Genomic DNA, 16420 nt, shown 5'->3' on the forward strand with positions numbered 1-16420 from the left:
AAACATAATTGCTCAGTCAAATTTTGATGAATTGCATATTTTTAATGTGAAGAAATTGAAGTTTATTTGGTTTGAACATTCGCCTCTAATTTATATAAGCTATTACTTTCAGTCGCTATATTTATTAAATCCCAGGTCTAAAATATAAATACCCTAGCATTTCCTCTACGGTGAGTAATAGATATATTTCTTAAAAAGTAAACTAAGTTAGTCTAATGTTTACAAATAAATTCTTACTGTTTTTTTTCACTAAAATAGGGAAACATTTTGAAAATCCAGCATTTAGATCACCACTGTGGTGCTCTTTAATGAGAACCCTGCTGTTTATAATGATAATTAGATATGTTTTTCTGGAACCATCATTGCTATTAGGTTAGGTGCACAATAATTCTCTGTATTTTCAATATTATACTTACATAAATTAAACTGATATTATCATTATTGGTATGTCCCCAGTTGACAAGGTTTTTCGATAGGCACAGACTATTTAACAGTAATATTTTATTATTATTAGGTAATCTACCAGTTAAGGTAGATTTTTGGATGGATGTAATTACTAATTATATAATTTGTGGCCCCTAGCAAAACACAACATCCTACTCTAAATCAGGTCCCTCTTCAGCTCTGAGTACTTTATTCCTCCCTTCATCCCGTCCAACATCCCTATCCTGTTCCTTCCCTTTCCTCTTTTGCCCAACATTATCCCCTCAATTACAGTCTTCAACATCCCACTGCCGGTCAATACCCCCTTCATCCACTTTTCCTGCCCTCATAGGATTGCTCCCAACAAACTCCTCTCTTTGCCCACCATACCAAGTACTTCCTCATTTGTTTTCCTTTCCGTCCAATTCACCTTCTCCATCCTTCTCCACATCCACATCTCAAAAGCCCCCAATCTGCACCTATCCTTCTGCAATAGTGACCATGTTTCCATACCATACACAACCAAGTTCCATATCAAAGTTTTTGATGAGCCTCTCCTTAGCATCCTTACTCCAAGTCCCTGTCATCAACCCCATCTTCCTTATTAGAGCCTCTTTGCCTAGTGCAATTCTTCTCCATAGGTCCCTGCTACTTTGACCGTGTTGGTCCAAAACACTTCCGAGATACATAAACTGTTGTACTTGCTTTAGTTTTTGCCCTCCTATTTTAATATTTAGCTTAGCCTTTGTCTTTCTAGAAAATCGCTAAGTACTGAATTTCCAATTCACTCAACAATGCTTGCAACCCCTTAGCTGACTGACAAGCTAGAGCTTGACCATCAGCAAACCTAACTGATTTTACAAATTAGCCTCCGACTTTCATTCCTACCTCCAGTCCTTCCCATGCTTCTTTAATCATTTCATCCACATGAATGTTGAGGGGCAGTGGTGATGGTGGACAACCCTGCAGGTTGGCTACCCACCCTACAGGTGGGCTATCCTTAAAACTTTTTGAGGAAGTCTAAAAGCCAACTTTGATCCTCCGTTGTTCTGAATATATACTATGTAGAAAATCATACACACTTAGAAAAACCTGTCTCCAAGTATTATTTAGAGAGAACCTTAAGTTATTCATTGTTCTAATGAATTAAGAACACATTTAATGTTAGGTATCATTTTCCATATCACAAATACCATTAATTGATAGTGTCAATTAATACATTTTGTTTGGAAAGATCATGACTCTACGCAATAAAATGTAGTGTGTGTTTGACCCAGAAGATGGTTTTGTAAGTTAAGGCAGTGCCTATGTTGAAGTGTTACGTCCTTATGCCTCGCAGTTAGTGAAATCAAAGAGTGATGCAAATCCCTTTGACATTGCCACCTTTGGTTGCTCAGAAAGTTCAGCATTACATTATGTGATATTAATATCATAATTTTTATTTGGCATTGCTGGCTATTCCTATTACGATGCAACCAGATTACTGGAATTGAGCAAGAATTGAGAGAGAGAGAGAGCCACTGAACGCAAGTTCTTTTCAGAGATGACCATTTCAGTTTGCTATTTGGAACTGTGAAATATTAGTTCAGAGTATATTTTGATAGCATGAAACCTCTTAGATACCCATCTGTCTGGAGAGATGGAAGAGAGCATCACTAAAGGTTAACGTTGGCTATGTTTCCTTCAGTTCCGCCAGGAGGTCCGATTGGTGGAGCCTGTGATTGCAGACGGGGACCCTGGGAGAACAAAGTGGAGAGCCACTTGGTATGACCTGGACACCAAGGAGTCCCAGGATGGCATTTTCGATGCAGTAATGGTTTGCATTGGGTGCGTTTTCACCTCCCCGCTTACTTTATCATTTGGCGATTAAATGCGATTAATCTCCTTCTAAGCATAACTGATTTGCTACATTATGACAAGTCACTAAGTTGACTTTCATACTTATTATACCTAACTGAGCATGGTTTTGGCTCCATTTGCCATCATTAAGGTGTAAAATCAGGTGAGGGCTTTAGCATATAGGAACGTGTTTCAAGGGGTAGTTTTATGTGCGGGACCATGGGTTCTCTTCCCAATCTCCCCTTCTAAATTTTAGCCTATGTCATGACTGTCATGACAAAATATTCCCTTAATTATATTTCAAGAACTATCTGAAATACAAAAAGAAGAAGTTATATAAAAATTACCAAAAACTGTGAAAGAAATGAGACATGAAGTATAACATGAAGTCAAAGCAGTTGAGACAAAAAAAAGAGGAACCCAAAAATATTTAATAAAGAAAAACCTCTTATTTCCAAAATCATATCCTTAGAATAAAATCCAGCTAAAAAAGGCAGGCCACACAAAGCCAAATTAGATACACAAAAACAGGCTGATGTTAAAGGTATATACCCAGTAAAAGAATCCATAAAACGAATATCCAGACATTCACCAAGATAATGAATCATAACACCAGCACACATAAATAATAAAGCTTTAAATAAGGTATGAGTAAGAAGATGGAAAAAGGCTTAAATAGGGTATCCTATTGACAAAATACTTATTATTAATCCAAGCTGACTTAAAGTTGAAAGAGCAATAATTTTCTATATCTCAAACTCAAAGTTAGCACCTAACCCAGACATAAATATAGTAACACCCCCAAAAAATAATAAATAAATGGCTAGATCATTAGTAACCATTAAAGAATTAAAACGAATCATTAAGTAAACCCCAGCAGTAACTAAAGTAGAAGAGTGGACCAAAGCAGAAACAGGAGTTGAAGCAGCTATTGCTGCCGGTAATCAAGACGAAAAAGGAATTTGGGCACTTTTGGTCATAGCTGCAAAAATTATTAAAAGGGAAATAAAAAAGACTCATGTCTCACTCCCAAAAGATCAACATAAAAATATAATTTCAAGAACCATAATTAAGTATTCAAGAAATACTTAATAAAAAAGCAACATCACCCAAATGATTAGACATAACCGTTAATATACCTGCTCAATAAGACTTGAATATATTACTAACAAGTAAGAAATCAGCCCAAGACCATCCCAACTCAGTAAAATAGAAATTATATTAGGACTAATAATGAGTTATATTATTGACATAACAAATGAAAGCACTAATATTAAAAAACGTAACAAATTAACATCCCCCTCCATATAAGCTTGTCTATACAAAATAACCAAGAAGAAATGAAAAAAACAAAGCCCATAAAAAGTAGTGATATGTAATCAAACAAGAAGGTTATAACAATTCTAACTGAATTTAAAGAAAGGACTCTCCAGTCAATAGAGTAAGTTAAATCATTTAAACCAAAATAAATACCAATAATAAAACAATTAAAACTAAGAAAAAAGAGAGAAAAAATCTTTCTATCTCATTGTCAAGTATGCCTGGACCTAAGCTATCTTCCTCTATGTCATATTCTTTTTCAATGTCTAACTTTGTTGGTCGAAGATCTTTACTATACAGTTCTCCTATATATTCCTTCCAACTCTCTTGAATCTTTCCTGTGTCAACTATTATCTTACCCGCCTTTTCTGTAACTGTTACAATAGATCTCCTTTTCATAATTCCTGATAAAGATTTAACTCTACTGTACAGCGCACCCATTTCACCCTTCCTCTGCAGACTTTCCATATCTTCGCACTAAAACCTTCCACCATTCCTCTTTTGCTTTATTTGTTGCCCGCCTCAATTTATTGTTCAATTCTTTGTACTTCATTTTGCCTAAGTCTGTGTTTACATTCTTCCATTTTCTCCGCTCATCCATCTTTGTAATCATCTCATCCGTGATACATGGTTTTCTAGTCCTTTCAGCATTAATGGGTTCCAATTTAGCATTAATGGGTCTTTTGCAGCTTTCGATTACCCTTTTGATCCTTTCCCATTTTTCTTCGATAGTACTAGAGTACTTAGCTTTTTACCATCCTCCATGATTTCCTCTACCGCCTATTTCTATTCCTTCCTTTTCAAACTATTTAATGCTTCTACATTCCATTTTCTAACTCACCGCCCCTGCCTTATCTTTTTAAAATGGACGCTACATTTCATAACAACTAAATTGTGGTCAGAGTCCGCATCTGCTCCCGTGAAGCTGTGCAAATTTATCACACTGTCCCACCGTATCACAGTGACCCTATAGCTCAGGCACTTTATTTAATTTCCTAGAAAAAATTATTGTTTTCTTTAATTAGTTTTTGTTGTGAGAAATCATTTATTTTACACTATTACTAGTAAATACCATTTTATTAAAATGGCTATTTACATTAATCATTTAAGGAAATAAATTGAAAATTTTTAGAAAAAATAATACACATATATTATTAAATTAAATATTTATATAAATAATATAATAAAATCTTATTTATGATATGGTAGTTTATTTAATTATAGATAACACATCTTATTTAATATGAAGATATCTATTGTACATGAATCATTTAAGTGAATGAATTAAAATTTTTTAGAAAAGAGTAATATACATATATTATAATATTAAATATTTATATTGATAAGAAGATATACTGTTAAAGATCCATCAAAAATATTATCTGTTATGATATATATAATTGAATTACCCCTCTTTTTGTCTATTTATTCATCACCCTCTGTTCGAGCAACTTCATATCTGGGGGGTAACTATCGGGATAAATACTTGCTAATTTTATATTATGCCTGTTATTGTTAATGTAAAAAATATTTGTTTGCATTTGATTTTCACAATTTAAGTGTGATAAGTTTTATCCTTGCTAGATGTTCCTTTTAATTTTGCTCCACATATGAATTTTGGTTACTAAAAGCAAATGTTTTGTAGTGGTTATTATTATTAATTTAATCATTTTAGATGTAGTAATATTTTAATTACTGGTGAATTTCATGCCAGCAACCACGGTTATACGATTGGGGAAAAGGATTATTTTTGGTTTATAGTAAATTTTTACTTTTATAACTTCTAAAATTTTTAGGTTAAATTTATATTTTTAGTTATTATTTATTTAGTGATTCTATGAAATTCAGACAGATAAACAAGGATTAGATACCCTTTTATGCTGACTGTTAAATTTTAACTCGGGTAGTAATATCAATGCAACAATTTCAGAGTGTAAAAATCATTTGCCTTGACTGGGATACGATCCCAGATCCTTCAATATCCAGTCGAGTGCTTTAGCCACTAAATCTATCGAGGCATCCTCTTAAACTATTGATTCTCACCCTAAACCTGTCGCACTGGATTGCCAATTCACTCAGCAATGCCTGCAACCCCTTGGCTGAATGACAAATTAAAGCTTGGTCATCAGCAAACCTAACTGATTTTACGAATCCCCCGCCCACTTTCATTCCTACCTTGAGTTCTTCCCACGCCTCTTTGATCATTTCCTCTGCATACAGGTTGAACAGCAATGGTGATAATGGGCAACCCTGCCTTACACCTCTTCCTAACACTGCCAATCCGGACTCCCCGTTCCCCACTCGTATCTGAGCAGTCTGAGACAGGTACAGGTTGCGGATTAGCCTCCTTTCCCTCCAATCTATTCCTTTTTTCTGCAGAATACTCATTAGTTTTTCCCAATTCACTCTATCAAACGCTATTTAGAAATCTACAAAACAGGCAAATACCTCCTGGTTGTGTTATATATTCCTCTCAATTGATAATCTCATTACTGCAATGGCATCATGCATACCTCTCCCCTTCCTAAACCCAAACTGATCATCCCCCATGTAATCAATTGCCCTACTCTCTATCCTTATGTTTATGATCCTGAGAAGAACTTTAGCTGCATGTGATTAGTTTTATAAATAAATGTAAAAATCCTGAATGGGCTCATGAAGAACTGAAAGACGTACAACAATGAGCTAGTGAATGGCTTTCAGCTAATAGACTATTTTTAAATTGTGAGAAAATGCAATATCCTATTTGTAACCATAGAAGTGGTGGTAAAGCTCTGAAAGCTGTCAAGATCCTTGGGTCTTTTATTGACTTTAATCTTTCCTGGCAAAGTCATGTAACTGCAGTCTCCAAAAACCTCTCCAAGAATCTCTTCCTAATCAGGAGACTTTAAAGCTATGTTCCAGAGGAACATTTGAGACTTGCCTATTTTGCCTTTTCCCAGAGTCACTTAAGTTATGAGGGCCGAAGGCTTTGGGGACATGCAAGGCACACAAAAGCTCTGCTTATGTTGCAAAATAAAGCAGTTAGGATTATAACCAGCTCTGGCCATCATGATCACTGTTGTCCACTCTTTATCAGGCTAGGAGTGATGACCGTCTTTAACATACAGGGTCCGTACAATAAGTATTGTGACTGGTTCGCTGTAGCCTTAATGGAGCAGTGGATGGGTATCCGACTGGCCGCCTTGGTAGAGTGGTTCCCCACCACTCAGATGCACTTTATTTCAGTCGCCCCTGGGTATGCCTTGAGACAGGTGGTGGATTTTTGTGACGCGTGGTGTCGTCTCGCCAGCATGGAGCAGACCGTCGAGCAACACTATGCAGTGAAGTTTTGCATCAAACTCGAGAAATCCGCATCGGAGACCCTTGAATTCATTAAACAGGCTCATGGGAATGATGCCTGAAACCACATAAGAGTTTTTGAATGGCCCAAAATGTTTAAGGAAGGCCGGGAGCTCGTCGAAGACGAGCACCGCGTCAGATGCCTGACGCGGTGTTTGTACCGATGGTCCGATGACCGCTCGAACTGAGGTGGCCAAAGTGGAAAAAGGTTTTGGACTTTGACGGGCGATAAACCATCGCCCTTTTCAGTGAGGAGACCGGCCTTCCAGTGGGAACCATCCACACCATTGCAACAGAGGATCTTGTGATGAGGAAAGTGTGTGAGAAGCTGGTGCGGAGAGTCTTGAACTAGGAACATAAACTGTCACGAGTTGAAATTTTGCAAGAAATTTCGGACTGCATCCAGGAAGATGAAGATTTTCTCGACAATGTTATTACCTCAAAGGATAGCTCAAAAGGAGCTCAAAGGATATCAGTTCGACTCCATCAAGGCGGTTAAAGCGGAGACGACAAAGGCTCTCAACAGTATTCTGGAAACCTACTTCCAGTGGGCTTTTGAAGAGTGGCAGGCGCGCCTAACTAAGTTATTGATGAAGGAGGAATGTATTTTGAAGATTATTAAATAATACTAATGATTAATGCAATAAATTTTGATTTTTGAAACCAGTCCTGATACTTATTGTACGGACCCTGTATGTATATATTTACCAGAGCTTAATTCATGTAAAAGATAATTTAAAGAACTATGCAATAAGAGGCAATATACACAGCCATTATACAAGGTCAAAAAATATGTTAGAAATTACCTAACTCAGGTTGTCCAGAACCATCAACCAGTCGGATAACCTCACCTTAAAATTCTACAACAAACTTCCCCAGACTGCAAGGCTGACTGGCTGTAATAAGTTTTAAAACTGTAATTGAAGATTGGTTGATTTCAAACCCCTTTTACTCTCTAAGTGAATATTTTAAACTGGACTTCTCAAGAGTGACATTGTAATATATGAGCATCTCTTCAATACAGTAATGAATTCTATGTATTTATATGTTTTTCCAACTGACAATATCTATAGCGCTGCTCTTTGATGAAGAAAGATTATTATTTTAATTTGTTTACTCATGAATATATGGCAATGCCTTTCTTGAGTAGGCTGAATTTCTAGAAGTTCATCATTTCATCTCTCACACTAATTTGCAGAAATTATTCGAAGCCGTGCATTCCACCCATCCCTGGCATTGATCGTTTCCAGGGCAATGTGCTCCACAGCCGGGACTACCGAGAGCCTGGGATTGATGTATTCAGCAACAAGGAGGTCATCATCCTAGGGTCCTCCTTTTCTGCCAACGACATCTCTCAAGACATTGCACCTATCGCCAGGAAGGTGAGTGAATTAAAAAAAGTTTCGCTCTTTGAGCACCAATGACTTGAAAACGAGTTCAATTATGGTTGATCTGGTGTTGGCTATCCCATGCACTTGAATTGAAGCAGTGAAACTATATAAATATTTTCATTTTTTCATACATTCCATCTGTAGAATACATCAATTGAGTACTCATACAATTAAATCCTTTTTTATTTCCTTCTCTGCTTCTACATTTCACCTAATGAGCTTCCATGTAACGTAGCAAATTGGTAACCACAATTATAGGAAAATTACCCAGGGTAATTTATTTTTAGAGGAAGACAGAAATGCTCTTACAAAGTCCTTATGTGTGAGAAATAATATCTGTGAAGCATTCTTTCCAATGATCACAAATTGTTCTAGGAAAGAATATGTATTTTAATGTCTCAGTTCAAGAGTGAATACTAATTAGCGTGGCCTCAGCTGTGGATATCACTTTCTGGGTCTTCATGAATACGCTCTGTGCAGGAAGCAAACAGTGATACCGACATAAGTACCCCACGATCCACCGAAAGGGTGTGTGGCAGGGGATGTCTTGTGTCTACTTAACATGAGATCCCCTGTCTGGTCATTGATGTCTAGTGCCACTTAAGAGCCCCTGTCTCGGTCATTCACTGCCTCTTTGGAGGAAATCCCATTCCATTTCTCCCCCTCATTTACCTATACTTTTAATTTAAAAATTCTTCACAAAAAATTGAATGAGCCTTCATCAAGAATAGGCCTCTTTCTCACTCATTTTTGTGGTGGAACCTGTCCTTTAGTTATCTGCTCAATCTATTTCATCTTTATCAGGACATTCACATTTCTCCTAGGCTTGGTTTCCATGTCACATCAACAAGAAACAAGCATAGAAATAAATACTCCACATGCATAAATAAGTGTTTTATGACTGAGTATTGTTCATTCTTCAATGTTAAATGCATGTGTCTTCTGGGGAAGAGTTTCATTGGTGATAAAGCCTTTTCTACTGAAGTTCATGAATTACTCAGGTAACCATCTGTGACAGATCGCAAAGGAAGATCCTGAAGGGATTCCCGCAGAATGTGAGCCTTGCTCCGGCCGTGATGCATGCAGTCGACAATGGATTCATGCTCAAAGGGGGCATTCACTGCCCGGCAGACACCTTAGTTTACTGCACAGGTGAGGATCAGTCTCCATCCAAAAACCCTGGCAAACCATACCCTGCGAGGCTGATTGATGTTGATGGTTTAGCAGGCTGTTGCATAAATCAATCCTCAGATTGATGAGCTGTTTTTATGCCTTCCTTTCTGTGTGCTTGCAGGATACCTATATGACTTTCCCTTCCTGAGTCAGCAGTGCAAGATAGAAGTGGTGAATGGTGACCTCGTGAGACCCCTGTACAAGCACTTGGTGAATATTGAGCACCCGACCATGTGCTTCATTGGTGTGCCCCGCCTGTGCATCCCATTTGTACTCTTCGACTACCAGGTGATGGCGCTCTTCAGAGTAAAATTATGCAATGACATATGATTAGATTCTCTATACTGTCCATCGTTTTACCCTTGCAAAGGAAAAACAACAGCAGAATGACCAAAAATGCAGAAGAGGAATAAACAATGAGTTATAATTGAAATTTGGAATGTTAAGGACAATGTTGAGGACAGGAAAATTAGAGAATATAAACCAAGAGGTGACTCAGAAAGGTATCAGTTAGGTTATATTTTATTTAGGCACAGATTTAGGAACAGTGTGATCAATTTACACAGCTTCTCAGGAGCAGATGCAGACTCTGACCACAAATTGGTTGTTATGAAGTGTAGCGTCCATTTCAAAAAGATAAGGCAGTGCAGGCCGGTTAGAAAATGGAATGTAGAAGCATCAACTGGATTGAAAAGGAAAGAGAATCAGCAGCCAGTACAGAAAATTATATATGACAGTAAAGAGCTGAGTACTATGGAATATATATGGGAATGTATCAAGAAAGGGATATAGAAAGCTGCAAAAGAAACGAGGAACCATTGATGGAAAAATGACTAGGAAACCATGGATCACGAATGAGATGATTAGGAAGATATATGAGAGAAGGAAATGGAAGAATGTAAACACAGAGTTAGGTAAAAGGAAGTACAAAGAGTTGAACAATAAATTAAGGTTGGCAACAAATAAAGCAAAAGAAGCATGGTAGAAGATGCAGTGCAGGGATATGGAAAGTTTGCAGAGGAAGGGTGAAATCGGTGGGCAACACAGCAAGTTTAAATCACTATCGGGAAGTAAGAAGAGTAGATCTATGCTAACAGTTAGAGATAAGTTGGGTAAGATAAAAGCTGACACAAGAAGAACCTAGAGAGATATGAGGAATATATAGAAGAACTGTATGGTAAAGAACTTAGGCTAACAAGGTTAGACGTAAAAAACGAACAATGGTATTCATATATGAAAGGGTACTCAACGATGAAATAGAAAGGGCACTTTGGGAAATGAAATCAAATGAGACCATGGGGTAGACAACATTCCTGTGGAACTACTGAAAGGTTTAGGAAAATGTGGGAGGAGGAGTCTATGTGGACTGATTCGTAGTATCTATGAGAAAGAAATCTGGCCGGAAGGCTTTGTGAGATCAGTTTTAGTCCCTATTCCAACAAAGATAAAGGCTACATCAGGTGAGGACTACAGAATAATAAGTTTGACATCCCACCGCAGCTTAAGCTGTTCTTAGGATCAGTTTGGATTTAGGAAGGAAGGATTGGGATACAAGCCACTAGTTGACTGTAGGCTTAAATACAGGCTGCATGCAGTTTAAATTTGAGGCAGTTTACTTATCTGAGGATTTTAGAGACATATTATCAGAATTATGATGGTAGATCAGAACACCAACGTAAGATCAGAGAGATGTATAAGTAGAATGGATACATTTAAAATGGATACAAAGATAAAGGCTACATCATGTGAGGACTACAGAACAATAAATTTGATTTCCCATGCAGCTAAAGTTGTTCTCAGGATCATCAACAAAAGGATTGAGAGTAGGGCAAATGACTACTCAGGAGATAATCAGTTTGGGTTTAGGAATGAGATAGGTACGCGTGATGCCATTGCAGTAATGAGATCACTAATTAAGGGGTATATAGAATACCATCAGGACTTATTTTTCTGTTTCTTAGATTTTGAAAAGGCATTTAATAGAGTGAATTGGGAAAACTAATGATTATATTGCAGAAAATAGGAATAGATTGGAGGGAAAGGAGGATAATCCGCAACCTGTACATGTCTCAGAATGCTCAGGTTTGAGTGGGGAACAGGCAATCTGGATGGGCAGTGTTAGGAAGAGGTGTAAGGTAGGGTTACCCATTATCACTGGTGAGGCATGGGAAGTTGATTAAAGATTCATGGGAAGAACTGGAGGTAGGAATGAATGTTGGTGGGGAATTCCTAAAATCAGTTAGGTTTGCTGATGACCAAGCTCTAATTTGTTGGTCAGCCAAGGCAATGCAAGCATTGCTGCTTGAATCGGAAATGAAGTGCGATACATATGGGATGACATTGAATTTGAATAAAACAAACGCTATGTGATCTCCAAGATATATAGAGGCTAAGTTTACATTAAAATACGAGCTAGAGCAGGTGGAAAGGTTTATGTATCCCGGAAGTGTTTTGGACCAAAATGGTAAAGTAATAGGGACGTTAGGAGAAGAATTGAATTATGCAAATAGGCTTTCACAAGGGGGAGGGAATTGATGTCAGGGACTTTGAGGAGGGATATTAAGAAGAGGCTTGTTAAAACTTTGATATGGAGCGTAGTTATGTATGGCGCGGAATAGTGGTCACTGAAGCAGGATGATACAAGTAGATTGGAGGCTTTTGAAATGTGGGTGTGGAGAAGAATTGAGAAGGTGAAGTGGATCAAAAGGAAAACAAATGAGGAAGTAATTGGTATGGTGGGTAAAGGGAGGGGTTTGTTGGGAGAATTCTTAAGGAGGCATGAAAAATGGTTGAAGGACGTATTGATTAGCAATGGGATATTGAAGACTAAAATTGAAGGGAGAATGTTAGCGAAATGAGGAAAGGGCAGTAACAGGATAGGGATGTTGAATGGGATGAAGGGAGGAAGGAAGTACACAACGATGAAGAGGGACCTGATTTAGACTATGTTGCTGGTTTTGTTAGGAGTCATAAAATATTTATTTGGTAGTTGTGTCCATCCAAAACCTACCTTTACCTGTAGTTTACTTAATAAATAAATTATCATATTATTTTTCAGCTTGTGGATTCTCTCTCTGTTTATCAGGACTGTTGCGTTGCCTTTGTCAGCTGGTAAAATGATTATACTCTCGTTGTCCCCGAGCTCCTTCAGTGCTCTCCTTTCCTTGCCCGTGGTGTTTGATCTTGGTGGTTTTTTTGCGCCATGGAGGATACGTGCGACATCTTCTCGGATTTCGTCGGCGGCCGCCTTCGAAAGTCTCCGGAGCACAGAGGGATAAACAGAGAGGATTACGAAGAGAAAATATCGCTCATCCTCAGCTTATAGACAACTGAAAAGCGATCCGACGGCCAAGACGGAAAGAAGCACAAGGGCTATCATAATACGATCGCTTACTTCAAAAGAAGAGCAACGACGCCTGCTTCCGACTGCACCGAAACCAGCGAGACTGTACGGCCTGCCCAAAATTCACAAGAAGGATCTACCTCTCCGACCGATTGTGAGCCAGATTGACGCTCCAACTTACCGACTGGCCAAGTACTTGGCGCGGTCTCTGCAGGACCACGTCGGACAGACACCCAGCTTCGTAAAAAACTCGACGCATTTCATTGACGTAATAAGAAACATCACCATCCACGACAACGAACTCATGGTCAGCTTCGACGTTGAATCGCTTTTCACCAGCGTCCCTATTGAGGAATCGCTGAATATCATCAAGGAACTCACCTCCCGCGGAATCCCTAAGGACTTTCCAGGATTGGTGGAGCATTGCCTCCGCAATTCCTTCTTCCTATGGAATGGTGACCATTACGAGCAGACGGAAGGAGCTGAGATGGGCTCACCCCTCTCCCCGGTTGTGGCCAACCTCTACATGGAGAGCTTCGAAAAGAAAGCACTGGAATCCTGCGACAAGCGGCCCTCACTGTGGCTAAGATATGTTGACGACACTTTTGTCATTTGGTCACACGGAGAGGGAGAATTAAAAAAGTTCCTGAAACATCTGAACTCACAGCATCAACCCATCCACTTCACTATGGAGGTGGAAAAGGATCATCAACTGCTCTTCCTGGACGTCATGGTGAAGAGAAATAAAGTGAATGGGAGGCTTGGACACAGAGTATACAGGAAGCCCACTCACACCGACCGCTACGTTAATGCTGCATCGCGCCACCATCCCAGTCAGAAGACCTCACTGGTAGACACACTTGTCAGCCGAGCATATAAAATATGTGACTCCGATTCTATTGCCAACGAGAAGAAACACTTGACAACTGCCCTGCAAAGGAATGGATACAGCGCTCATATGATCCAAAAAAGGGCCGAGAAGGAAGAAAAGAAGAGACAAACCACCACTGTTCCTGACAGGGAGGAAGACTCCAGACCACCACCGAAGGTTACGTCACCATCCCCTTCATCGCACGGACTTCGGTAAGAATCGCGAGGGCGTTAAGGAAGCATGATGTTGTGACCAGATTCAACTGCGTCACCAAGATAGCTGACACCCTACCCGGACCCAAGGATGAAATTTCACCGTTAATATGAGAAGGCGTGTACCAAGTGCCATGCTCTAGCGGCAAATGGTACATCGGTGAAACATGCAGAGCGCTGAAAACACGCATGAGTGAATATCAGAGAGCAACCAAGACCAAACAGTTTAGAGCACCGGCCATCGCTGCGCATGCCTGGAGTGAACCCGGACACTATTCCGTTCGACGACGCTAAAATAATAGCGAAAGAAGAAAAATACTTCCCGAGGATAATTAGAGAGGCCATTGAAATCGTTAAAAAGCCAGAAAACTTTAACAGAGAGGATGGATATCCACTCCACAGAGCGTGGAAAAGAACTATTCCGCGCAAATATGAGGAGGCTCCCTGATTGACCGAAGAAATTTCCCGGTATTGGTGCCGGATTTTCCCTATATAAGACGGGACAGCGAGCTTCTTTCCATCCTTGAACTGAGGACGCCAGCAGGAGAGCTGGCGAAACTGTTGTGAATTTGAACGACATACGCGGACGCAGTCCAAAAAATGTGGAAATTACCTACAAAATCATTTTTCTGAAATTTTCCAGATACTTTTTAAACTAACCAAGTATTTATTGCAAATGTACTGTGGCCCATTTGCAGTCTTCCTTCCAGTCTACCTGAACAGTCCAAAACCTACAGGCCAAAATGTCACGTATGGATCAGTCTGCATGCCAGAAATCCATACTACAGGCCAGACTGTCCAGAAATAATGAAATAAATGCGCGTGAGCTAATCTGTAAGGCCTACTGTCAGGTCAAGGTTTAGCACATGGCTCTAGCGGGTTATAACATATATTGAGCGTGAATCAATGCTTTTGAAGAAACCTCATACTCACACTCTCCCTCATAATCCCGTATGCATTGAATCAGTCATAGTATATTCATACTGTAAATAACTTAGAATATGCTCCCAGGCAGCTAATATTGACATTTGTAATCTTTTCAAATAGTGTCTCTGATCAAGTTATACAGCAGTGCCTTTGCCCTTACATTGGTGCTCTTGAGGCTTGTTATTTTTCAGCCAAGAAGCAGATTCAAAGAAATGCAGGAGATGTGGCGACAGTAACATTTAACGGAGTCATCCGCTAATATGCATTGAAATTCAGAAATTTCAAAGTGTTATAATCATTCCCCTGGACCGTGATTTGAACCTGGATCAAAATTTTGGAGTGCGAAAAGGATGCCTTGGTAACATACCTAGCTAAAGCACGCAGCTGGACATCAAGGGACCAGGGTTCGAATCCCAGTCATGGCAAATGATTTTTTTACACTTTGAAATTTCTGCACGAGAAGAGAATATTTCAAAATACTTGGGGAGGTTAACAAGAGCAGGGTCATGAGATACCAGCATCTACTCGCTCTCTTTGCAGGTCCAGTATTACCTCAAGACACTGACAGGGGCCATCAAACTCCCAACGAAGGCGGAAATGATGCAAGCCTGCAGCGAAAACATCCCCGGGAAGGGTCATATTTTGCTGCACAATGCAGAGTGGGATTACTACAAGGATTTGGCGCTCTCCACTGCATTGCCTCTGCTGCCACAGGTCATCAGGAGGATAAAGGATGATTCCATGTGCTCCCTTAGGCGAGAAATCACACCCTTCAAACTGTACAAATATGAGGTCCTCGATGGGGAAAACTTTAGGAAAAAGCTTGTGATGGTAACTAAGTAATACCATCCGAGAACTTCCCATGAGTTCGAGATCCATTATTTGTTTTGCAGCTCATGTTACCACCCTCTTCTTTACATGAACTTTGCATCCTGCTGCCCTTCAGAAGACAAGCAGGGGCCTACATTATGTCTTCCAGTAAAAATACATTTCGAAGGGAGTCAGTATATAAATGTACACATTGATTTTGCTTATTTTGAATTCTCTCTTTCTCCCATAAAGGAAAGAGAGGATTCCAAAGATACAAAATATAGCCTGATAAAATGCTAGATATCCTACTAAAATTAGATTGAACTGACAATTTTGTCCTAATTACTCTTCAAATGTCAGTGAATAACGAAACCCTTGCTTTTAATTATCCTCCTGCAAGTCCAAGGAAAATGATGACTATAGGTGCACATCATGTTCATCATGAAAGTTTTGGGTGTAACCTGTATTTAACCATTGGGTATTACAGTCATTATTCATGGATGTAATATTTCCCCTCATTGAGTCTTCCCCTTCTCCATTCTAGAGTGAACCACCTCAAGGTCCACTGCCTTTGAATGGCATTACACTCTCAAAGGCTGGCAATGGCTAATGAGAGGCAATGTGGATTATATTTATGGTCAGAAATAAAGCCAATATGGTGTCTGTGGGCAGTATTTATAATATCCCAGGGAAGACTGAGATAGCCAGTTTGTTAATGTATGGAAACCTGGAAACCAACTGACATCCACTGATGTGGTGTTCGTCCTAA

At 39.2% G+C, this 16420-nt stretch overlaps 1 protein-coding gene and 1 pseudogene across 1 annotated transcript in view; one reads left to right on the top strand and one right to left on the bottom strand.

Annotated features, from left to right (window-relative positions):
• Positions 1 to 15858, top strand: part of LOC139698934 (uncharacterized) — a 33781-nt gene extending 17923 nt beyond the window's left edge. Inside the window, exons 4-8 of the mRNA XM_071597893.1 lie at positions 2111 to 2250; positions 8123 to 8306; positions 9317 to 9467; positions 9610 to 9776; positions 15382 to 15858. Coding sequence (XP_071453994.1) covers positions 2111 to 2250; positions 8123 to 8306; positions 9317 to 9467; positions 9610 to 9776; positions 15382 to 15684 — 945 coding nt within the window. The 3' untranslated portion in view covers positions 15685 to 15858. The remainder of the gene's footprint in view (positions 1 to 2110; positions 2251 to 8122; positions 8307 to 9316; positions 9468 to 9609; positions 9777 to 15381) is intronic.
• Positions 2563 to 7698, bottom strand: LOC139698674 (NADH-ubiquinone oxidoreductase chain 5-like; annotated as a pseudogene).
• Positions 15859 to 16420: the final 562 nt, after the last annotated feature.

This window comes from Hetaerina americana, unplaced genomic scaffold (genome assembly GCF_022747635.1).
Source record: "Hetaerina americana unplaced genomic scaffold, ioHetAmer1.1.p SCAF_9, whole genome shotgun sequence".
In the NCBI taxonomy this organism is placed as follows: domain Eukaryota; kingdom Metazoa; phylum Arthropoda; class Insecta; order Odonata; family Calopterygidae; genus Hetaerina; species Hetaerina americana.